A 21,279-nucleotide genomic window follows, 5' to 3' on the forward strand; every position below is an offset into this window, starting at 1 on the left:
GATAAGGTCTCCCCTCAGCCTCCTCTTCTTCAGACTAAACAACCCCAGCTCCCTCAACCTCTCCTCATAAGACTTACTCTCCAGACCCCTCACCAGCTCTGTTGCTCTTCTCTGGACCCACTCCAGCACCTCAATGTCTTTTTTATGGTAGGGAGCCCAAAACTGGACACAGTCCTCGAGGTGAGGCCTCATCAGTGCGAGTACAGGGGGATGATCACCTCTCGGGTCCTACTCACCACACTGTTCCTGATACAGGCCAGGATACCATTGGCCTTCTTGGCCACCTGGGCACACTGCTGGCTCATGTTCAGCCAACAGTCGACCAGCACCCCCAGGTCCTTTTCATAGGTCATCTTCATAGGCAGAATGAAGTGGGACTAGCATGTGTAAGCAGCTTACATGAATTACACCAGTCACGGGGCATCAGAGTTTTAACCTTTTCATCATTTTAACATGTATACATTTTTATTCATGTATTTATTCTTTTATGCACAGGTATTCTGGTTTTGGCTAACTTCTCTTCCTAATTTTGACTGCCTATCCCTTGGGGCTACATGTCAAAATACGACAGTGGCACAGGGCAAGCAGGTTATAATGAGTAAGAAACTAGAAGTCATATAGTTTGTGTGCTGTGCACTTTTCTTGTGCAGGTTCCAGGGATGTGGTGAAATTGTTACTTGGTCAAGCATAAACCTCAGGTCCAGTTCTCCATTTTCAGAAGAAAGAACTGGGAAGAAATTTGCATTTTGCTGGAGGTTAAAAGTATACAATGTATGTTACAGAAGCTAGCTAGCTGTATGGTGCAATGCAGTATGGTCGGCTGGTACTAGTTTCTTGTGAAAGGAGAGTTAAACATCCTCTATATAACGATTTGTTTTTTACTGTTTGTAGCTTAAAGTTGCATATTAACCATAACTTTCTTAGGTGCTTGAACCCAGACTTCTTACAGTGGTCCTTTTTTTTTCTAGGAAAGCAAGCTGTTTATGTAGGCACTAGGTAGATAGATTTAGATTGTGATTTAGGTTTAGGTTTTTATAGATATATATCTCTCATTCCATTTTCTAAATGTTCTACCTCAATTGAGCAGAATGAAGGTGGAACCTTGTAACTCTCCATAACAAGATTTTGTGCTGACAGACTCTGATACAAACAAACTGTTGCTAAAAACAATCACAATTTCTTCATATAGTGAGCTACATTTCAGGTGTTCATATAAACAAAGGCACAGCCTTTACTGGATTTATTATTTGGGCATTTACAGTGGCTGATTCTTTTTGTATTTGTACAGCTGGCATAGAGTTTAACTACTTTAGTCATTGTTTTATCTTCATGTGCAGTTATTAACATAATCCAAATTTATTTTTGTCATGTAGACAAGCAAACATACATCCATTTAGAACTCAGTTCAGCCTTACCTGTACGTAGTGATGGCTCATCTGTAATATATAAAATGCTATAATAGGGTCTCCATCTATCTATAAAATAGGAAAGAAAGATAAATTAAAGCAAGGCATCTCAAAACATATTGATTCTATTTCTACAAAAAACAAACTCTGTGACTGTCCACTGAAGATCCCAAGAAGTGATTTTCTGCAAATGCCTAAAAATCTGATGACTTATGCACTGAGTTGTTCATTATTTTTTTTTTCACATGAGGGCTGTTGTGTGGTTTCCATAATGGTGTAAATCATGATTGAACACATAAAAAAGACTGTCGCCCAAGATCCATTTTAAGCCAAGTGAAACATAATACAATATAAAATTTACATAATTTTCTTGATTAACCCTGATGAACCTTCAGTCATTATCCATTACAGTAAGAGCAAATTGGAAATGTTGCTTTGTTAATAAAACACGTATAGACGTTTTCATGAGTCATAGATTTGATGGTTACTAACAGCTGACACATTCATAATGAAATACTGTACTTTGGTTTTCTGTGAAAGTACAATAATACATAAAGCTGTAATCCTGTGTCCTGTACTTCAGCACTGTATTTTGTTGCCTTTTGGACATCAGATAGTTTTGAATGTTGATGTAAAATCAAGTGCACAGAATATAAATATAGGCAAGCGTTTTCACAGCCTTTGCATTTAGGTACTGAATCTCTGTATGTCTTTCATTCATGTTTCATGGGGGGTTCTTAATAACACCAAGAGCATTTAACAACTTAAATTGAAACTGCTCATCTTTGTCATCCATGGAAGTCTGTAAAGTTTTGCTCCTTTTGCTACTGTGTGAGAATGTTTTCTAATAAATACTTCTGTTATCTCTGTAGTGGTGAAGTGCTCTTAGATCAGGCCTTAATGATTCATTACAATCTTTGCTTTTGCTACTTTAAGTCAAGTTGCACCAGGGTGAATTGCGTGATAACATTTTTCTACCAGTTACAGAGCTTTCAATTTTTGTGTGGTATGTGAAGTATACCTTGGTGTGCTTCTCAGTCCTGCAATTAGCTGCGTGTAGATGGGTCACTGTTCAGGGCTCTGTGGAAAGAACAGGCTATTTAAGTTTCTAGGAAAGAATGGGAGCAAAGAGGTGTTTGGTTTTTTTTCTCTGAAAGACATTTATTCAAGAAAAAGATCATAGCGGCAAAACATAATTTTTCACAATTTTCAGGATACTTGTTTTCATTTTTTTTTACTACTGAAACTAGCCCTGAAGATCTTTATTGACTGAAATCCAGTTTTCAGCAAACACATCAATAAGAAGCTCAACAAACATTTTGAATAAAGTATTAAACACTTTCTGCAAAATGTCAAATAGATTTTTAAAAGGCCAGATTTTTTTTCATTATGTTTAAAATGTTCAGATCATCCCTAGAAATCACGCAATGATAGCAGTAAGTTCAATTTATTGCAATATTTAGTCATAGAATCATAGAATTGCCAAGATTGGATGGGACCTTTCAGATCACCTAGTCCAACTGTCAGCCTAACACTGACAAAACCCATCACTATACCATGTCACTAAGCACTATGTTACTCATCTTTTAAATACCACCAGGGATGGTGACTCAGCCACTTCCCTGGGCAGCGCATTCCAATGCTTAATAACACTTTCAGTGTAAAAGTTTTTCCTAATATCCCATCTGAACTTCCCCTGGTGCAGCTTGAGGCCATTTCCTCTTGTCCTGTCACCTGTGACTCGGCAGAAGAGACCGACCCCCACCTCTCTACACCCTCCTTTCAGGTAGTTGTAGAGAGCAATAAGGTCTCCCCTCAGCCTCCTCTTCTCCAGGCTGAACAACCCCAGCTCCCTCAGCCTCTCCTCATAAGACTTGTTCTCCAGACCCTTCACCATCTTTGTTGCCCTTCTCTGGACCCACTCCAGCACCTCTATGTCTTTTTTGTGGTAGGGAGCCCAAAACTGGACACAGTACTCGAGGTGAGGCCTCACCAGTGCCAAGTACAGAGGGATGATCACCTCTTGGGTCCTATTCACCACACTGTTCCTGATACAGGCCAGGATGCCGTTGGCCTTCTTGGCCACCTGGGCACACTGCTGGCTCATGTTCAGCCAACAGTCGACCAGCACCCCCAGGTCCTTTTCTGCCAGGCAGCTCTCCAGCCACTCTGCCCCCAGCCTGTAGCGCTGCATGGGGTTGGTGTGACCCAAGTGCAGGACCCAGCACTTGGCCTTATTGAACTTCAGGCCTTGGCCCATCAATCCAGCCTGTCCAGATCCCTCTGTGGAGCCTTCCTACCCTCAAGCACATCAACGCTCCCACCTAACTTGGTGTCATCTACAAATTTACTGAGGATGCACTCAATCCTCTCATCCAGATCATTGATAATGATAGGTCTGGCCTCCAACTGGATTTGACTCCATTCACCACCCCTCTCTGGGCCCAGCCCTCCAGCCAGTTTTTAACCCAGCAGAGAGCATTCCCATCTAAGCCATGGACAGCCAGTTTCTCCAGGAGGATACTGTGGGAGACTGTATCAAAGGCCTTACTAAAGTCCAGGTAAACAACATCCACAGCCTTTCCCTCATCCACCAGGCGAGTCAGTTTGTCATAGAAGGAGATCAGGTTAAGCAGGACCTGCCTTTCATGAACTCATGCTGACTGGGCCTAATCGCCTGGGTGTCCTTCATGTGCCACAGTCTGTAAACTTTACAGGTTATGCAGCAAGACTATATGAATAATTTGCCTATGTGTGCACATCCTCTACAGAGATGAGCCGGTTGGTTGGTTAAAAAAACCCAACTTATCATTTTTTACTAATTATTACTGTAAAGAAAGTAAAGAAGAAGTTTCTATGGCAAAAAATACCACACAAGCTTGGCAGATGATAACTAGAACAGTTTCCCATGCATAAGGATGCCACAGAAAGCAGAAATCCTTGTGGAGAAAAAACAGACAAGTGGGGCGTTGTGTCTGACATCTCTGGCAGGGAAGCAATGTAAGAAGAAACTGGATCAGATATAGGCATCACCAAGTTAGGTAAGGCCGTGTGAATCCAGGGAATTCAGCAGTGTTAGGTTAGGCAGAAAAAAAAAGATTCCTTATTGATCCCCTCAGCTGTTGTGTTTTTGAATTACAGTATAAAAGTAACATTAACAAAACCAAATGAAAGGGCTTCACTGTGCTTTGTCTGGTTTGTGCTCTTCAGTCTTGGTAAACTTTTTCTCTCCACTTGCAAAATATGGATGAGGATACAAAGGGAATACTTTCCCCTATCTCATCCACTGTGTCTGTTTCTTGACAGCTAAGATCTCCATTTAATTTCTGGAGATTTTAAATATAATTTTGGATTGTGGAGAAAAAGAAACACCCATTACAGGTGTAAGATTATTAATAGTGGTGAATTTGTAACTTGAGAACATACTTTCAAACAGCATATTGTTAAAGCAATGCAAAATTAAAAGTAATAGTAATGTTCTGTTTCTAGTTTGGCTCAGTGTCATTATTAGATCTTCATCCATCTTTGGTATTTTTGCTAGCAGTTTTAGGGTTATAAAAGAGAGCACCAGCACTTAGTAGCACAAAAGTAAGGCACTGAATATAGAATTACCCATTAATACTGAATGGTGAGTTTCTTGATAACTGTGTATACTGTAGGTATGGACTGGTAGATTTGTGTAATATGATGTAGTTATTTTTCCTGAAAATAAAAAAAAAAAAATATGGGATTATGTCTCAGTTTCTCTCATTGAGCAGAACTTCTCTGAGGGAAGAAAATGTGCATGTTTCTTATGTAGCAGAGCTGGAAGAGGTGATCTTGTACAAGCAGATGTTGAACTAAATTGGATTTTTTTTTAATGTTCCTCTGTTGTGATGTTACTGCTCTGACTCAACAACCTAGATCCCACTCTCAACTGCAACCCTTGGTTTTCCCAATATTTCAATACATATTTAAAATTCATCCAGATTGCATGCAAAGCACTCACATTTTGTGAATGTCAGATGTGAGCACCTATAAGGTAATAACTGCACCCACAATTAGTCTTTCCTTGGCTCCTTCCAGTTGCCCAGCATGAGCCCTCAGAAGACCTGCCTTGAACTCTCAGATGCTGATTTTGCAGATATGATATGTATATATGCATTCATTTGGTAGACGCGATATATCTGCTCCTGAAAATATAGCTCCCAGTTTTCAGACTCGGAATTTCCAGGCAGATAATTAAAGCAATCTCGCACCTTCCAGCCGGCACCTGCCACTGTGCGAGCGGCCAACCCGGCTCAGCTCCCCCTGATCATATTCATGTTTGGACGGTAGTGTTTCATGGTTAATACAAATCATAAACAGGCTGTAAAAGCTGAAGCCTCAATGAATCCTAGCTTTTAAATTGCTGGAAGCTAAAGTTTTAAAACTGATACTGCAAAGTGAAAAATGAAATTTCACCAGGCATTTTGGTGAAGGAAAAATAATTTATTGGATGTAGGATGAAAAGCTGTGAGAGTAAACATCAATCTCATCTCAGACACATGTCATTGATTGATGTTTGCTCTGTGCTGCTGCCTGGAGGTAAACTCTTTGAAATAGCAAAGTAGGTACTTTATCTGTCTGTGGATAGGAGCACAGTTTGTTAAGTTACTGCTTTTTTGAGACCCTGCTACATCTTTATGTTCAATCAAAGTGAAAACAGTAAATCAGAGTAATTGCTTTACCCCACGGCATTTCTGTTTGTAAATGGGAAAAAATACTGTAAAAATCCTCAAATTAACTTCTGCTGTTTAAGCTAGATAAAAAGTCTAAAAAAGTCGGTTGCAACCTAGGAAGGTACTTTATTGATTATATCACTTGTTCATCAAAGGCAGCCCCTTTGTTATAATCGAACCGACAGTTCAAATGTCATTAGGGAAAACATTTAATGCTCAAAAATGTAAGGTTGCCATCTCTAAGAGCTCCCCATAACCCATTAGCAATTAGTTCCCAAACGGGCATTGTTTATACTTAGCTGAAAATGGAACTGATACCAAGAAATTGGCCAGGGAAAACCATGGACATGAGCAGTAAAATCAAAAACAGGCATTAAATGATAGCACTTCCATGTTAAGCACAGCAATTCAGCAAGCAAAATAACTTGAACTGTTGTAATTAAATTGTCAGAATTAAGGCTGTTTTCTAAAAATGTTTGGGGCTATTGCCTTTACAAGGTTTCAGGTTGGTTAGTCTTTTTGTATTTTAAAATATTGCAGAAATATGGGAATCATGGCATATTTAAATTCAAAATCTAATTTCCATTCTGAATACAGTTTCATAATCACTCTCTTGCATCGGGGATGGACTGGGGTTTTTTTGTGTTGTGTAAGTTTTTTCCTAGAGTTACTCTGTTTAGCTGCTTTGGCATAAATTGGTAATTCAGAGGAGAATTAGACTATTAAATATTTAAGAAATTGTCCTCACTTCAGCCTGAAATTTAGTATATTGACTTGTGCGCCAGATCACAATTTGTGGGGAAATGTTGAGAATAATCATTTTAAAATTTATTTTCTTGACATATTGCCTGCTTTTCATGGTTTTGAAGCAGTTCCAACTTTGTTCATAATTCAGAAATGACCGTGTGCTAAAATTTAATTTCAAAGATATATGTGTCCTCACAGACAACTTGTTCACTGGTCTAGTTTTACTCTTGAAACACACGTATCTTTTGGTCACTTATGGCGTGGGTTGTGGTTTTGGTTTAGGTTCCCCCGCCCCCGTTAGTTTGGAACGTGATCAGCTCTGTGTGCTCTCAGGGGATATTGAGGGGCTCCTCCTGGCAGCTTGGGCATGGTATCATTTCCACCACGCTGAGAGTGGGTGTTGTGGGCCAATGGCATTTTGTAAGGAGCCTCTTAATCTGATTATGGAAGAAGAGGGGTCAGTTTGGGCACAAATGAAGAAGTCAACAAAATCTGGGAAAGAAGCTCAGCCCTTGCAAATGGGATCTAGGTCTTCCCTAGCGAAGGCTTGCCAGGGGCCCGTGAGAACTGTGTTTTTGCCAATTTAAGAAATCATGGCATGTTAGCGTGAGTTGTCAACTCTGCTTTTGTTATTAATATTTCTAGACTTCAGGTTCTGAAAGTTTTGTGCAAAGTGCCACACATAGTTGCCGGGGTGAAGGAGATCAACCTGGGTCAAAAATATTAACTGCAAATAAACAAGCTGCTCCTGCTACATCTATAGCACAATATTTATGCGCGTGGGAAGGTAGAAGGAAGGTGTGTGTTGGAGGGGTGGTGGTGGTGGGGTGGGTTGCAAAGCCCACACGATTCAGCGAATAATGAACTAAAGTCTTTGGACTGGAAAATGATATTGGGAGGTCTGGAAAGGCAAAGGCGAGATTGCAGGTTACTGCAAACTATAACGAGTTCAGTAATTGTCACCAGGTGTGTGCACAGGCATGGTAACGCCTTCCTCTGTTGTGCCGTCAAGGCAGCCTGAGTGACTGTCCCCTTCCTTTGCCAGAAAATAAACTGATGCGAGGCAAGAGGAGCGCCAGCAACCTTGCCCTCATTTTACCTACCCGTGTCTTTCACAGCCTCAAAGATGCCAGCTGTTATGAGGATGCTGGTCTCGTAGCAAAATAACAGTATCCTTCCTGAATCCCCCCATAGTGATGTGGCACTTCTGTGGCTTCTGCAAAGGTCAAGCAGCGTCGTTAATGCACACCATACGCCTGCAAAGGCACGTAATTCCTCAGTGAAGGTGCAGTGCTTTGGTTTGTGGGAAAGGACATCCTCCTCCGAATGCAAAACTTGGGCGTTCCCTAAGACTGACGGACAAGAGAACATGTAGGTGCATTGTCTCCACCCTGTTCATCGTGGAGATTAGACCTTTTTATTTGAGTTGTTTCAAGCAGCGATGTCCAAGGGAGATAAATTGAGTCAGAAATAATGTGCTTTAAAACAAAACAAAAAAAAAAAAAAAGAAAAAAAAAAAATGGCCAAACTGTCTTTCATCTTATGCTTCCCACTGTGCACACAAAGGAGCAGAGAAGATGACTGACGGACAAGAGAACATGTAGGTGCATTGTCTCCACCCTGTTCATCGTGGAGATTAGACCTTTTTATTTGAGTTGTTTCAAGCAGCGATGTCCAAGGGAGATAAATTGAGTCAGAAATAATGTGCTTTAAAACAAAACAAAAAAAAAAAAAAAGAAAAAAGAAAAAAACAAAAGGAGACTCTTCAATGCTTAAAACTTTAGGCTTTTATATGATTGCTTTCAGCCTAGCCTGAGACTACATAACTCTTTGGAGTTTGTAGGAGATTAAATCCAGTCCCAGGTTTTTTAGGTAAGGTTATTGCTCTGCTCCTCAGCTGTCCCCTGAGCCGTCTCTCTCTATTTCTAATTAAGGACTAAAGGAAGCGGTTCCTTCTGATGTCAGGAGTAGAATGAAGAGAGCTTCGAGCATTTCTGTCAGTACTGTGGGGAGGCTGGTGCTGCAGCCGCCCTCCCACCAGGCACCAGCGTGCCTGAGCTCTCCTCTTCAGGCTGGTCTCATGGGGAGCCACGCTCACCTAGCACACAGCCGAAGAGTGGGTGGCCATCAAGGTAATCTTCCAAAAGGCATCACAACAGATGGAAATTTATTTAATAGACCTATTCTGAGAAGTTTGGCAAACTGTTGGTATTCTGCTCTGTAAAATACCTGAGAGTGAAATTATTCAAAGCATCCTAAGAAGAAGCAGAGAGGGTAGGGCTGCTGTTACCATGTGGTGGTGATGGTGTTCTGGAAGTGCTTTGAGCCTGAGACACTGTATTTAGACATAATTCATTGGTAAGTCCAGTATGTCTCTTTTTCAGAGCTTAGGGCTGAGATAAATCACAGTGCGGTTTTAAACCAGTGTGCTAAATTTGAGATAGTGTAATTGTTGTAATACATTATTTGTTCATATATAACTTCTGCAAGTGTTTTGTCTTGTTGCTCATGCTTCAGTTCATGTCAGTTAGAGCATGAATTTGAAACAGATGCAGCATTTTAAAAACAACAGTACACCATTTAAAAATGATTAAAATTCATCCTTTTGGAGTTTGACCTGTATGAAACAAATATAAATGACACTGACTTTTGAGAGATGAATGGTTGCATGTTCTTTGGTTTCCAAGTCTTGCAAAACTGCTTCAACATTTTGGGCCATACTAGCGAAACTCTTCATAAATAAACTGATGTGCGAGCATGCATATAACACATGTATATGCATACATCACCCACATACGCACACGTGCCCCAATGAGGAAAAAATCTTGAGACTTTCATGAACTCTTTCTTCATGGCTTAGCTATGGAAAAGGCACACACTGTAAATGATTAAAAAGGTACATGTACATTTGAGATTGTTTTAAATTACAAATTTTAAAAAAGAAAGAAGCAAGAAAACTATTAAAAAGAATAATTTTCCATTAACTGAAGTGTTTGCAATAAGGACAATTATAGCAGTTGGCAGTATTCTCCTTGAACCAAAATAAATAAATACATTTGGCGACATACGTTCAAGGAAATGTGATTGTTGCAATGTTCATGCAAATAAGGAGCAGCCTCACAAATGCTAGAGATTTTGCCATCTGGTATTACCAAAGGAATACATTCTCAACTTGTAGCTCTTCCCAACTTACTGCTTATAGCTGGCATATTAGGCATTGTCACACAGTTCTGCCATTTGCATAATCATTCTGAATTATTGCAGGTTGTGCATTGCGGTGCCAACAGTGAACTTCTCACTCGGGAAGGGGGTTCAGAGATCTGACGACTTGAATGTCTTCATCAAGTATGTCTCCATCAAATGAAGGGATAAAAATATCCTTCCACTTCTGGAGTATCACATCAGTGCATTTTTAAATTCGTATGAGGCCCAGTGAAGAATGTTGCGCTTGTTTACTTCCAAGAAGCCAGGCAGAGATCAGTATTATAATTAATCTCAGGGGAGCTGCCCATCTCTGTTTGACTGCAGGCTAGAGTCCAATACAAAGCGTCTCAAAGAGTCAACAGGTTCTGGATGAGGAAATGTGGCTGAGGATGGAGTTATAACTTCACCTCTGCAACTCCAGAAAAACCCAACCTAGCAGCAGCTATTCAGGATGCCAGAAAGTCTACGTTAGACGCAGAGGTTGTTGTTTGAAAGTCTTTGACCCTGACTTAACTGATGTGAGTATGCTCAGATAGCATGGTGTAGTAACTGAGGACCATGGCTCGCCTAGCAGTAAATGACAACTGCTCTGCCTCTGGCCTTGGCAGCATGGGCAGCAGATGATCTTCCCTTACAGGGGCCCCATGGTGCCTTCACTATCCCCTGCTTCCTGGAGGAGGGCATTTTCCCGGCCCAAAACTCCAACCTTATGATTGCCTCTTCATGACACTGCTTTTCAAAGAGAGGGTGTTGGCATGAGTAACATGCATTGTTCGTGAAAAATACGGAATGAAACCCAAAAAGCTAAACCACCTGTAAGTGGAATAAACAAACTGGTGGTTGGAAGCTGCCTCCAATCTGCTGTACTGAAACTCTGTGTTTCGTAATAAACCTCCGTGTTTGAGAGCCCGGCTCAGCATTTGGCATCTGCCCTCAGACCCCTCAGAAGGGTACTCTGCACTCCAGTTCGAGTTAGCAGCATTGACAAGGAAAAAAAAAAAAAGAGTCTGTGTTTGTTTGGTGACTGCTAAGGTATTGTTTGGAAATACTTATAGCGTCTAAGATGTCCCATATATTTTCAGCGCTCTCAAGTCTTGAATTAGAATCAGATAGCTGTTGGCCTTTTGACTGCCTTGCCTGAGGCATACTAGGTAACATCACGTGGGCAGCTGATACAACATATGTTTTGCTAACTAGGAAGCTGCTTAGCAAGACAACCTTTTTTCTTATTAACACATGGTGCACTTACGCGACATTAATATATATTTCTACTTTACAGATTTACAGTGCCAGAAGAAAGGCAGTAGCTGAGCTAAGCAAAATAGGCAATCAGCATACTCGTCACATTGTCCTGAAATAACACGTAAACCTTGTTAGACGCACTGGCTTCCTTTGTGAGGAGAGTAAAACGTAACAGACTGCAAATGTGCAATCCTGTGGTGTTCTGTGGAGATTCAGGGAAAAGATTCTCCAGTTTACGTTGTCATGCATTAAATTAGAATTTTTTTTTGGGGGAAAAAAGTTAATTTTTATTCTGGATGTCTATATTGAAGATTAGCTCATTTCTAAAAATTAATACTGTTGTGTAATGCAGTGATTTTATTCTCTCTCCAGCTACACTCTACCAGCCATACATACACTGTCATGCCAGTATTCATTTATTCATGCTCTGAAGTTGTGATAGTGTCAAATCCATCAGAAAGAGGAATTGTTTCAGTAGTAGTTTCACGACTTGGCTGATTAACAGAGATCAGAAGAAGCAGCCTAACTGTGGAAACCACTACAGCATGTAGTTTTAACAGCTCTTTAGGGAGCTAGTTAATGAAAGAATCACTACAGAAACACATCCATGTGAAAAAAGGAGCATTCTCATACAACACTCAGAGGATATGTCATAAGTGGAAATATGTTCATAATTTCTATTTACTCATAGCTGTAATTACCATCTGCCTTAAGAGTACTTTCAGTCTTTGTCAAAGTTGCTTAGATATTTCCTTTGTCACATTTCAAGCAGAGAAGTTCTGCACAGACTAGATCCTGCCCTGTGATTTCTTTTTTATTCTTCTGTAAGAATTTAATTATCTATTCTCTGTGTGAAGAAAGCACCAACATTCCCAGAGACCTGTGCCTCCCCAGCCTGCTTGGACTGGCATTCATCTGATTCATGTTCTTGCTTATTTTTGCCATCTGTCTGCAAACCAGAGTTCTTCACTTTTAAATTCATGCTGGTTTATATGTTGCCCGCTAATTTTTAACTCTTAAAAAGCTATTCCTCTTTTTTTGCTGCAGTGTCTACGAGCCGGATAGAAACGTGCTGCGAAGGAAAGAATGGGAAAGGAGAAATCAGGAGGCCCAGCAGGAGGATGGCATGTTTAACACGAGTTACTCCCTCTTCAGTGAACCATACAAGGTAGATGCTTCCCAGCTGGGTGGCTTATTTATTTATTTATTTATTTATTCCACAGTACAAAAATGCAGTCTGCAGAAGGCATTGTCCAGGTTTCAGCACCCTCCCACGGGTTCTAGCCTCACAAAATTCACAGAGAGCATTTATGGTTCATTGAGAATCAGATTTTATAGGTATGTGTGTGTGTATAAAAGCTTCTTACAGTGTTCAGCAGCACATGAGAATAAAATAAACTAGAAATATCCTAACAATATTTGAGATGGAATTAAAACTAGGAGGTGAAGGTGACAGTGCCCTGTTTTTGCAACACTTAGGAAAAAACAATTGTGTTAGAATTGTGTGTGAAGGTCAAGCAATACAGTAAACATTATGCTCTGGCCAAGGTTAATGCAATGAAATATCTTGGTGTTTGCTTTTTTTTTTTCCCCTGTAAGCATTACCAACAAAATCTGTCAGCTAGACACGTTTTGCCCTCACCAAAGGCAGGAGTAAGATATGAGTCTCAACTCCCTGTTTATTCCTCATGGTAACAGTAGTGTGATGAGGTGCAACTGTCTCTCCCCACTCTCTGTTCAAAGGGTCAAGTCAAGCAGGTTCCTCTGCACCTTGCAGAAGTCTGCAAACCACACCCTTGTGGCTTCCCCTGCATGCATCAAAGCATCATCATGTATCATCTACTGTGCCCTTCCAATAATGTCCAAGTTACTGTTAAAACCACCACATAGTGAAGCCTTTCCATCTACGGCAGCAACAGTTGTCCTTAATGCTTTGGGTGCTTTAGTGCCAATTTGCAGGAGTCCTATCTGGGACCTGGCACTTGGCTTCCCTAAGTGACTTCCACGCTTCTTTGTTTCTGCCCATGCCCATCCTGTTCAACAGCTTTTAGCTTGCTGTTTTTCCAGAATGTTGTTTCTTTCTATTCCCTAATAAAAAAGAAAGATCTAGCACTTTCAAACCATGTCCCTGGGTAGAGGACAGCTCTGTCTGCCTTGAAGCTGACCTCCAGCTGCCCGAATTTCAGATTCATTACAAAGGCGTTTAGAAACAGTGGGAAATGCCTTGAACTCCTTAAGGCTCTACTTGAAATGTCTACTGTGAGACCAATCAAGGACTAATCCATGGAAAAAAGCCTGAAAAGCTTAAGTCAGCTGTGTCTTGGCATTTTGTGAGGACTCTGCTCCTATGGGGACTTAATAATTTTCCATTTGGTGGATCCAATCAAATTTACTCCTTACAAAAAAAACCTGGGTCCTTGGTACTGTTTTGACTGTGATACCTAAAGCTGGTAATGCTGAACCTCAAATCACTTATAAAAGTGGCATAGTTGGACTATTTTATGCACTTTGATTATTACCTGTCTGCCAGTATACATGCTGTCGTGGCATAGACTTCATGTATCATGGACACACCAGTAGTTTCTGAGTTATGATGTCTGAAGGCACCTCTATACAACCATAGTAAAATTCCATCAACTTTAATAGGAGTGATGAAAAATCATTGCCATCTGTAGAGGCAGATAGGATACTGAGTGGGTATCCTTTGGGGAGATCAGACTAATGGCTCCATCCATGCTTCATATCTTTAAACTCTGTGTCCCTATTTTGGACAAGTGTGTAAAGAAGGTGCTGCAGAAATACATACTACAGCTGACTTTGTCAAGGAAACATGGAGAAAGGCAAAGCTCAGGACAGCAGTACAACTTACCCACAGCTCTGTTGGTGTCACAGTCACAGCTGCTTGGCACGACTGGTCATTCTGAAAGTACTGGACATCAAAACATCAGCAGTAGTGTAGTCTGAATGTCATGTGTACACTGGCAATGGACCATTGTGCTGTCTGAACTCATCCAAGCATTTGTGAACCTTTGGTCTGGGGGTGCAGAGCTACAGCTTGGGCTTTTTGATCTTACTGTGGAGAGAGGCTGATTGAAAAGAGGAAACCTTCTGCAAAAGCAAAACTGAAACCCTCTCTTACTGTCTTTAAAGAGCATGTTCAAGTTTTAGGTGTTTCCGGAGGGGAATTAAGTTACAGTAGACATTCACTGCAAACTCTGTTTAAATTCAGTATTCCTCTGCACAGCTTGAGAAACATGAGCTAAAGCCAAAGGATTTGCCATTCAGAAGGCCATATCTGAAAATCAAAGGCAGACTGGAAATCTCTTAAATCTTATGTCCTCTCTCACCTTGACATGTATCACTACTCCTGTGACATCAGATTTTCTGAAAAATCCCGACTCTTTGGGTTGCCCCTTATCCTCTTCAAAGTATCCATAGCAACCCTTTATGAAAGATTACGGGAAATCCAGTATCTTTTACTTAAAATGTCTTTTACAGGGGTAAAAAGTAGGAGTTTCATTCTGGATATTTCCTGAACAGAATACCTTATTAACCATATCGGTATTTTTAATGAATAAAAAAATTCTGATGACCTTCCATGCAACCATCAGGTTTACTTTTAGAAGTGTTGAATCTTGCAGTCTTCAAATGCATGGATGCATCTTGCATTGCAGAAGAATATGACAGTGCTGTAAGTTCGAAATGCTTGCACAGAAGGCTTTTCCTACATACTCATTTTGTGATCACGTGTTCCCCTATTTGAATGACTAAATAAGGCCAGCAATATTTCAGAGCAAATAATAGAACGAACTGTTATGTCTAAAGCTCATAATGTTACCTCAGATCCCATCATGTTCGCCGAAGGATGGACCTAAAGGCAAGAGCTGCCCCACAAGCTGTCTGGGCTGTAGGAGACTTGTGGGTGTCAGGACCCCTGTTCCATTTGGTGGTCCTTGTTGTCATGATCCTGGCAGGGAAGGAAACCTCACACACACAGGCTGGCTGAATCAGGCTGGGTGCAGGCCCAAAGGCAGATCTCTCTCCCTAGAGGGAAGCTGGAAACATGTCTCTCTACAAGGTACATGAGGCAGAGGATCCACTGGAAGCATAGAAGAGATCCACTGCGTAAAAGGGAAATTTTCTGTGCCTTCTGGAAAGTAATTCTGCTGGTCAAGGTGATGCCAAAGTGTAGAAGCTATTTCATTGACCCCAGGAGACATGAGTATATCTCCAACCTTTTTTCTTTTCAGATGCATGTGATGCTTCCCACTTTTGAAGCCTTGTTAATAATTTCCTCTTCTTTAGGGCATCAATGTGATTCATGTGAAGTGAAGGAACACCCTTTTTTTTAAGCCACTTGCTGTCTATGAATTAATGCTTCATATTTCTTTTCATGGCAGGTTATTGTCCTTGTGACAACAGCAGCTGCATATGCAGAGAGATCAGGCTGTAGTGGTTGAGCCATCTTATTCCAAGTTTGCAAAGCAACGTTTCAGATGCAACACTTAGGACTTTTTCCCTTCCCACTTCCCTTCAATATATATTATTGAGATATATATATATATAAATATTCAACTCTGTTAGCATTGTAACAAATGAATGTAAAAAAGCTAGGTTTAATGTATTTTCCATATCTCCTTGAAATTTGGGGGGACAAGTTTCAAGCAAGACAGGACTGCCTCTACTGTCTGACTTAGGAATGCTACCACTGTGGCCCTCTGAAAGTCACCATGTGGCAATCACTGCGCTCTTTTTCAGGGGATTTTTGCTTGGATTCAGGTTTTTTAATAGGAAACCCTAAAAAGAAGATTTGGAACTGTTTTTGTTCTAGTGACTCAATTTTATTTGAAGAGTTAAAAATAAAAATACCCCCAATTTTCCAGAGTAACTGGTGTTGCTGAGACATCTTTTGTATTTTTTATATAACTTTGCAGGGCAGGGGGGGTCTTCTTCATTCCATTTACTCCTTTCTCCTTCTTTCTGTTTTCCTCTAAAACAGAGAGTCTTGAGATGAAGGCTTGGCCTTCTGAAGCCAATAGGAGTTTTCCCATCCAGGCCCCATGTCTGGAAGAGAGAAAGGAGAACACCACTTGCTCATTACTGTCTTCCTCTGAAAACATAAAGCAAAGAACATCACACACCCGAATCTTGGCAGGGTTCAAGAAAAATCTCTGCTGCATAAATGCTAATGATACACCCATTTGCTTACAGTGGCTTTTTAAAGCAAGAGTTTTCAATCTTTTCCAGTATGTTTTATTTGCTTGTTTTATTTCTTTATGGAGCTTCTGCCTTTTCAGTCAGGAAGTAAATGGATGATTTTAAAGACAATGATTAATCTTAAAGAGGAGAGAGGGTGGTTGTGTTCCCCCTGCTGCACACAACGTGAATAATTTGGGGGATTCTGTTCGCCTCTTTTTTTTTTCATTTTTTTTTAAAGAGGAGAGTGCCCTGGAGTGAGCATCCTGTTGGTTTATTTTCGAAGAAGGGGCATAATCATCTGTAGTTTTCTCATTGTCTCATGAGCTATCTTCAAATCACCTCAGGGTATTTGGTTGGCTAAGACTGGTGAGTTCATTCAGTGCTTACTCCGGATGTTGTGTGTCTTCCCAGATGCCATGTGAAAACTCAGGCAGGCAGAGAAGGAAATTGGGAATGCAGTGTTTTCATTCATGGTTGAAGGAGAGCTTGCACTGGGCTACAGGAAAAGTTTTATCATGGTCAGATTTAATCCAAACCATTCTGGGTAGTCGCAATAATAAATTTTCCAGTTTCCAGGTAATATACTTTAACTACAGCATGATACCAGTGATAGATTTCTTTTTTTATATACTCTAAGGCCCTTTATAGCTTTTCCAGTTCAGGGTAGATTTAAGATGTTGACAAGTGTCTTCAGAGACAATAAGGATTTTCGATTTCATCCCTCAACACCGCTGCTGAATAAGGCAGTGCTACTTCAGTAAGGATTTCAGCAGAAGCATGCAGGGAATTTTGTTTTTCTTACTCTGACCGTTGTAGAACACTCGGATTTTTGTTTTGCAGACTAACAAGGGGGATGAGCTCTCCAATCGCATCCAGAATACGCTGGGCAACTATGATGAAATGAAAGACTTGTTAACTGACCGATCAAACCAGAGCCACCTTGTTGGGGTTCCAAAACCTGGGGTTCCCCAGACATCTCTCCCCAAGCCCGATGAACATCTTGTAGCAGACTCAAGACCGGCGCCTCCTCCTCCCATTTCCAGCACTACTTCTTCCACACCAGCAGCCCTATCTGCCCAGCAGAGCAAAAGCGCCACGATGGGTTGGCAGAAGACCGGGCACACCGCCTCTTCAGATGGCCAGCAGAGAGCAAGCAAGCATGGGCACCGGTCACTGGAGTCACACAAGGGTGACTTCAAACTGGCAAACCAAAAATCCAGTCTGGAGAAACTAAAACGCTATGCATCGAGTCCCACCTCTTCCTCCTCCTCCTCCTCCAACACTGCCCAGCAAAGCTCACTGAGGGCCACGCTAGGAGACAATGTCAACAGAGTGCAGCAGCCAGCAAAGCTCAATTGTAGCTCAGAAGGAGGAGCTCAAGTGCAAGAGAGGCCAGCAAAGCATGGTGGTGGGCACTGTGTCCAAAACTTCCCACCCTCTCTTGCTTCAAAGCCCAGTCTGGTTCAGCAGAAACCAACAGCTTATGTAAGGCCAATGGACGGTCAAGACCAGGCTCCTGATGAGTCTCCAAAGCTGAAGCTACCAGCAGAGACAACCAAGTCGTATAGGGGAGTGCCTTCAAACAAGCCTGATTCAGCCAGGACCAAGTCAAAGATAGCCAAGTTCAGCATTCCTAAGCAAGAAGAGGTAAGTGTTTTTATGCTTTTTATGACATACCCCCTTGGATGGATGGATGGATGGATGATGCCTTAGCACTGCAAATTGCATGTCTCTTTACACATTTTTATCATATTAGTTTGCGTGTTGATTTTTTTTGTTAACGTTGACATACTATATTGCAAATAGCAGCCTCACAGTAATATAAAGATATCTCAACAGTGAAATGCTCGGTCTCCAGGACCATAACACTTTCTATGATGGCACATTTTATAGCCCTAGATAGTATTAAACTGACTTTTTTTCCTGAGTGTCCACATGTAAAGTCTGGATGTTTTAAATTTTTTTCTTTCCTAGGCAGATGTATTATTTCTTACTATTCCTATTTTGTTGACTTTTTTCTCTTCGGCGATGATTAAGTGCTTGTGGTCAGAAGTAGTTGTGCCATCCTCAATGGTGTCAAAGTAGCTTTGTAATCTAAATAAATTACTTGAACAGTATGAAATTTGTGAAATAGATGAGAATACAGCAATGAGACTCCTCTTTTAGTTCACAGTATCTGTTTCTGTTTTAAACCAATTTCTGAGAAGGCTAAGATTTGCTTCCTAAAGAATCACCATCTGTAGAAACCCAACCATGCTACAAGTATGAGAACATGTCTGAAAATGCTTCTAGACAACATTTCTGTTATCAGCAGTAGAAATGAAAGATTGCTACTTGGACTTATTTTATGTTCATTTCTTTCACATTCCTTCTATGCCAATAGGATACCTTGCTTTATCATCTATACAGTCTGTGGTTTTCTGCTTGATCTTTTTGGACGAGGAGGAAATGGTTGGTTTGGGCAGAATTTTGGTGATTTTTTTTTTCCTGGGATGCATTCAGAGGCCTGTATGCCAACACAAAGATGGTCACATCATCCTTTCATGCAAATTGGTAGAGCTCCCAATTTATAAACAATTTATAGTATTTGTAGAACTAAGCAACTTTATGGCTGAATCACTGTGACTTTCTCAGAGCAGAGACAATGATTGTTCACTCTTATTTGACGGTTGTGGTGTGTCTTGAGATGTTTTTAGTCTTAACATTTTTGTTTCTGGCATGATTAAAGGAGAGGAAAAATCTAATTTTTGGTAGAGTTCTCTGGCCTCTTAATGCCTGTTTTTCAGAAATGGAGTTTACTGTTGTATTCCCTCTTTGCTTTGGTTTGGGAAAGAAATCTCTCTGGAAGCAATTACTTCTCTCAGCTCTTTTAGGCATTATACCCATGTGGTTTTTCTCTAAGTTAAAGTTCCATCAGTTCCAAACAGCACGTAGGTGATGTGTTGTTCTGAAGAGGGGTTGGTTGTTTTAGGCTCTTAAGCCAGATTTGATAAGCAAATTTAGCATTCACAAACTGCTGTAATTGCGCACATAGATCAGGTAATGGCAGATACTAATATCCATTTAGCTATTATTACCTCTTTCAGACTTGTGCTTCTGTCTGCAAGTGGGAAGTGTTGTTAGAATTAAAGATGCCAGTGGCAATTGTCTAGATCTTTCAAATTTTCCCCCTTAACATGTATGCAATACTCTAAGGACTAGTTTGGAAAGGCGTCTTGATAGGCAATCATTTGTTTGTCTGAAATTCAAGATGTACCATTTGCATTCCAAATTCACCTACCTCAGGAAAGAAAGCTCTCATTTGTTGTATGTAATCCATGCTGATGCATAAGGGTAAATTTATACTGCAGTTTAAAGACATGTAGACGTACTTGAGATTGCTTTGCACTAACTTGCTTAGATACTGGTGGCAATGTAGGCTATGGTAGGGGAGAGCAGACTGGAGGGTAGCTACTGAAGTGTTCACTAACTCCACACAGATTTTATGTGATGCAGTATTAATGAAACAGTACTTGATAACATAATATAAACATTTAACTGAATTTGAAGGAAGTAGACTAAAAAACATGGTCTGGTACGTTAAAAAAGAGCTATGCTATTCTAAAAAAAGGTGTACAAATTACTCAGAAGAAAAATACTAGATACTATAGGTGTTGGTGTTGGAAACTGGAGCTAATTAAAGACTATTTAGATTTTTATGTTGGAGGGCTGAGAGTCCTGGTGATAGAAATGCCCATCCTTTTTTCCTTTATCCTGACATTTCCTTTGTTCTAACATTTTCCATCCCAAAAGGCACAAGATAAAATTGGTTACCCACTGGTATTGCTACAGGGAGAGATATTGACCAAGACTGAAAGTTTTTTCAGTCAGTGTTGCCTAATCCACCCTCCCTTTAATTTACAGTCATACTTCTTTTTATTTCAAAATGTTTTTCCATTCTTGTTATTTGTATCATACATCTCCTAGTACAGTTTTGAAAGAATTTCCATGCGTTTTTTAAATTCCTGCTTTCAAACTCATAAAACTTCTCCTTTGCATCAAGTGTTCACTGTCCCCTATTAGGGACAGAAGTTCTAGCTTCTCTGAGCACAAAAGCTGTCATGTTCCTGGGAACATTTGCAGGCAAAAGGAGGCCTCTGTTGTTCAGAGTGGGGCTAAAGGTGATGGCCAGGAAAGAACCTGTATCCCTAGTGGTTATGGGAAGAGTAGAGATGCCATATAGGATGACTGTGAGGGAAAGCAGGCTGACAACTAGGCCACAACAGTGTCTTGGAAGCTATGTGGAAACAGAAATGAGAGTGGCAGAAAGCTCCTAAGAGCAGCCAGGAGAATACGAGAGGCAGGAGAGGGGCAGAGAGCTTGGGGATAAAGTGTCTGGAGTGCAGGTGGTGGAATGAAGCTTTACATCTGCTAAAATAAAAAGTGTGTGGCTGAGATGGGCTAGGTAAGGCCATTACTGTGCTCTGGGGGTTAGTGTAGGTAGCCCTGTGAGGTGTTGCTGGCTCGTGGTCAGCTTGTTGTCCAACAGGACCCCCACGTCCAGCCAGTCAGTTCCCAGCTTATACTGGTGCTGGGGTTATTTCTCCCTCTATTCAGGAGTTCACATTTCCTCTTGTTGAACTTCTTGAGGCCCATTTCTCCAGCTTGTCAAGGTCCTTCTGGGTGGCAACATGACCCTCTGGGCTATCAGCTGCTCCTCCCAGTTTTGTGTCATCACCAAATGTGCTGAGGGCTCACTCTGCCCCATCATCCCCATCTTTAATGAAGACGTTTAACAGTAT

At 40.9% G+C, this 21,279-nt stretch overlaps 1 protein-coding gene across 1 annotated transcript in view; it reads left to right on the top strand.

The window, feature by feature from the left end:
- Positions 1 to 9,155: 9,155 nt before the first annotated feature.
- The window catches only part of AFF3 (AF4/FMR2 family member 3), a 296,657-nt gene continuing 284,533 nt past the window's right edge, over positions 9,156 to 21,279 (top strand). Inside the window, exons 1-4 of the mRNA XM_014960165.1 lie at positions 9,156 to 9,211; positions 10,118 to 10,198; positions 12,347 to 12,467; positions 17,339 to 18,145. Coding sequence (XP_014815651.1) covers positions 9,156 to 9,211; positions 10,118 to 10,198; positions 12,347 to 12,467; positions 17,339 to 18,145 — 1,065 coding nt within the window. The remainder of the gene's footprint in view (positions 9,212 to 10,117; positions 10,199 to 12,346; positions 12,468 to 17,338; positions 18,146 to 21,279) is intronic.

This window comes from Calidris pugnax, unplaced genomic scaffold (assembly GCF_001431845.1).
Source record: "Calidris pugnax isolate Ruff unplaced genomic scaffold, ASM143184v1 scaffold188, whole genome shotgun sequence".
Classification (NCBI taxonomy): Eukaryota; Metazoa; Chordata; class Aves; order Charadriiformes; family Scolopacidae; genus Calidris; species Calidris pugnax.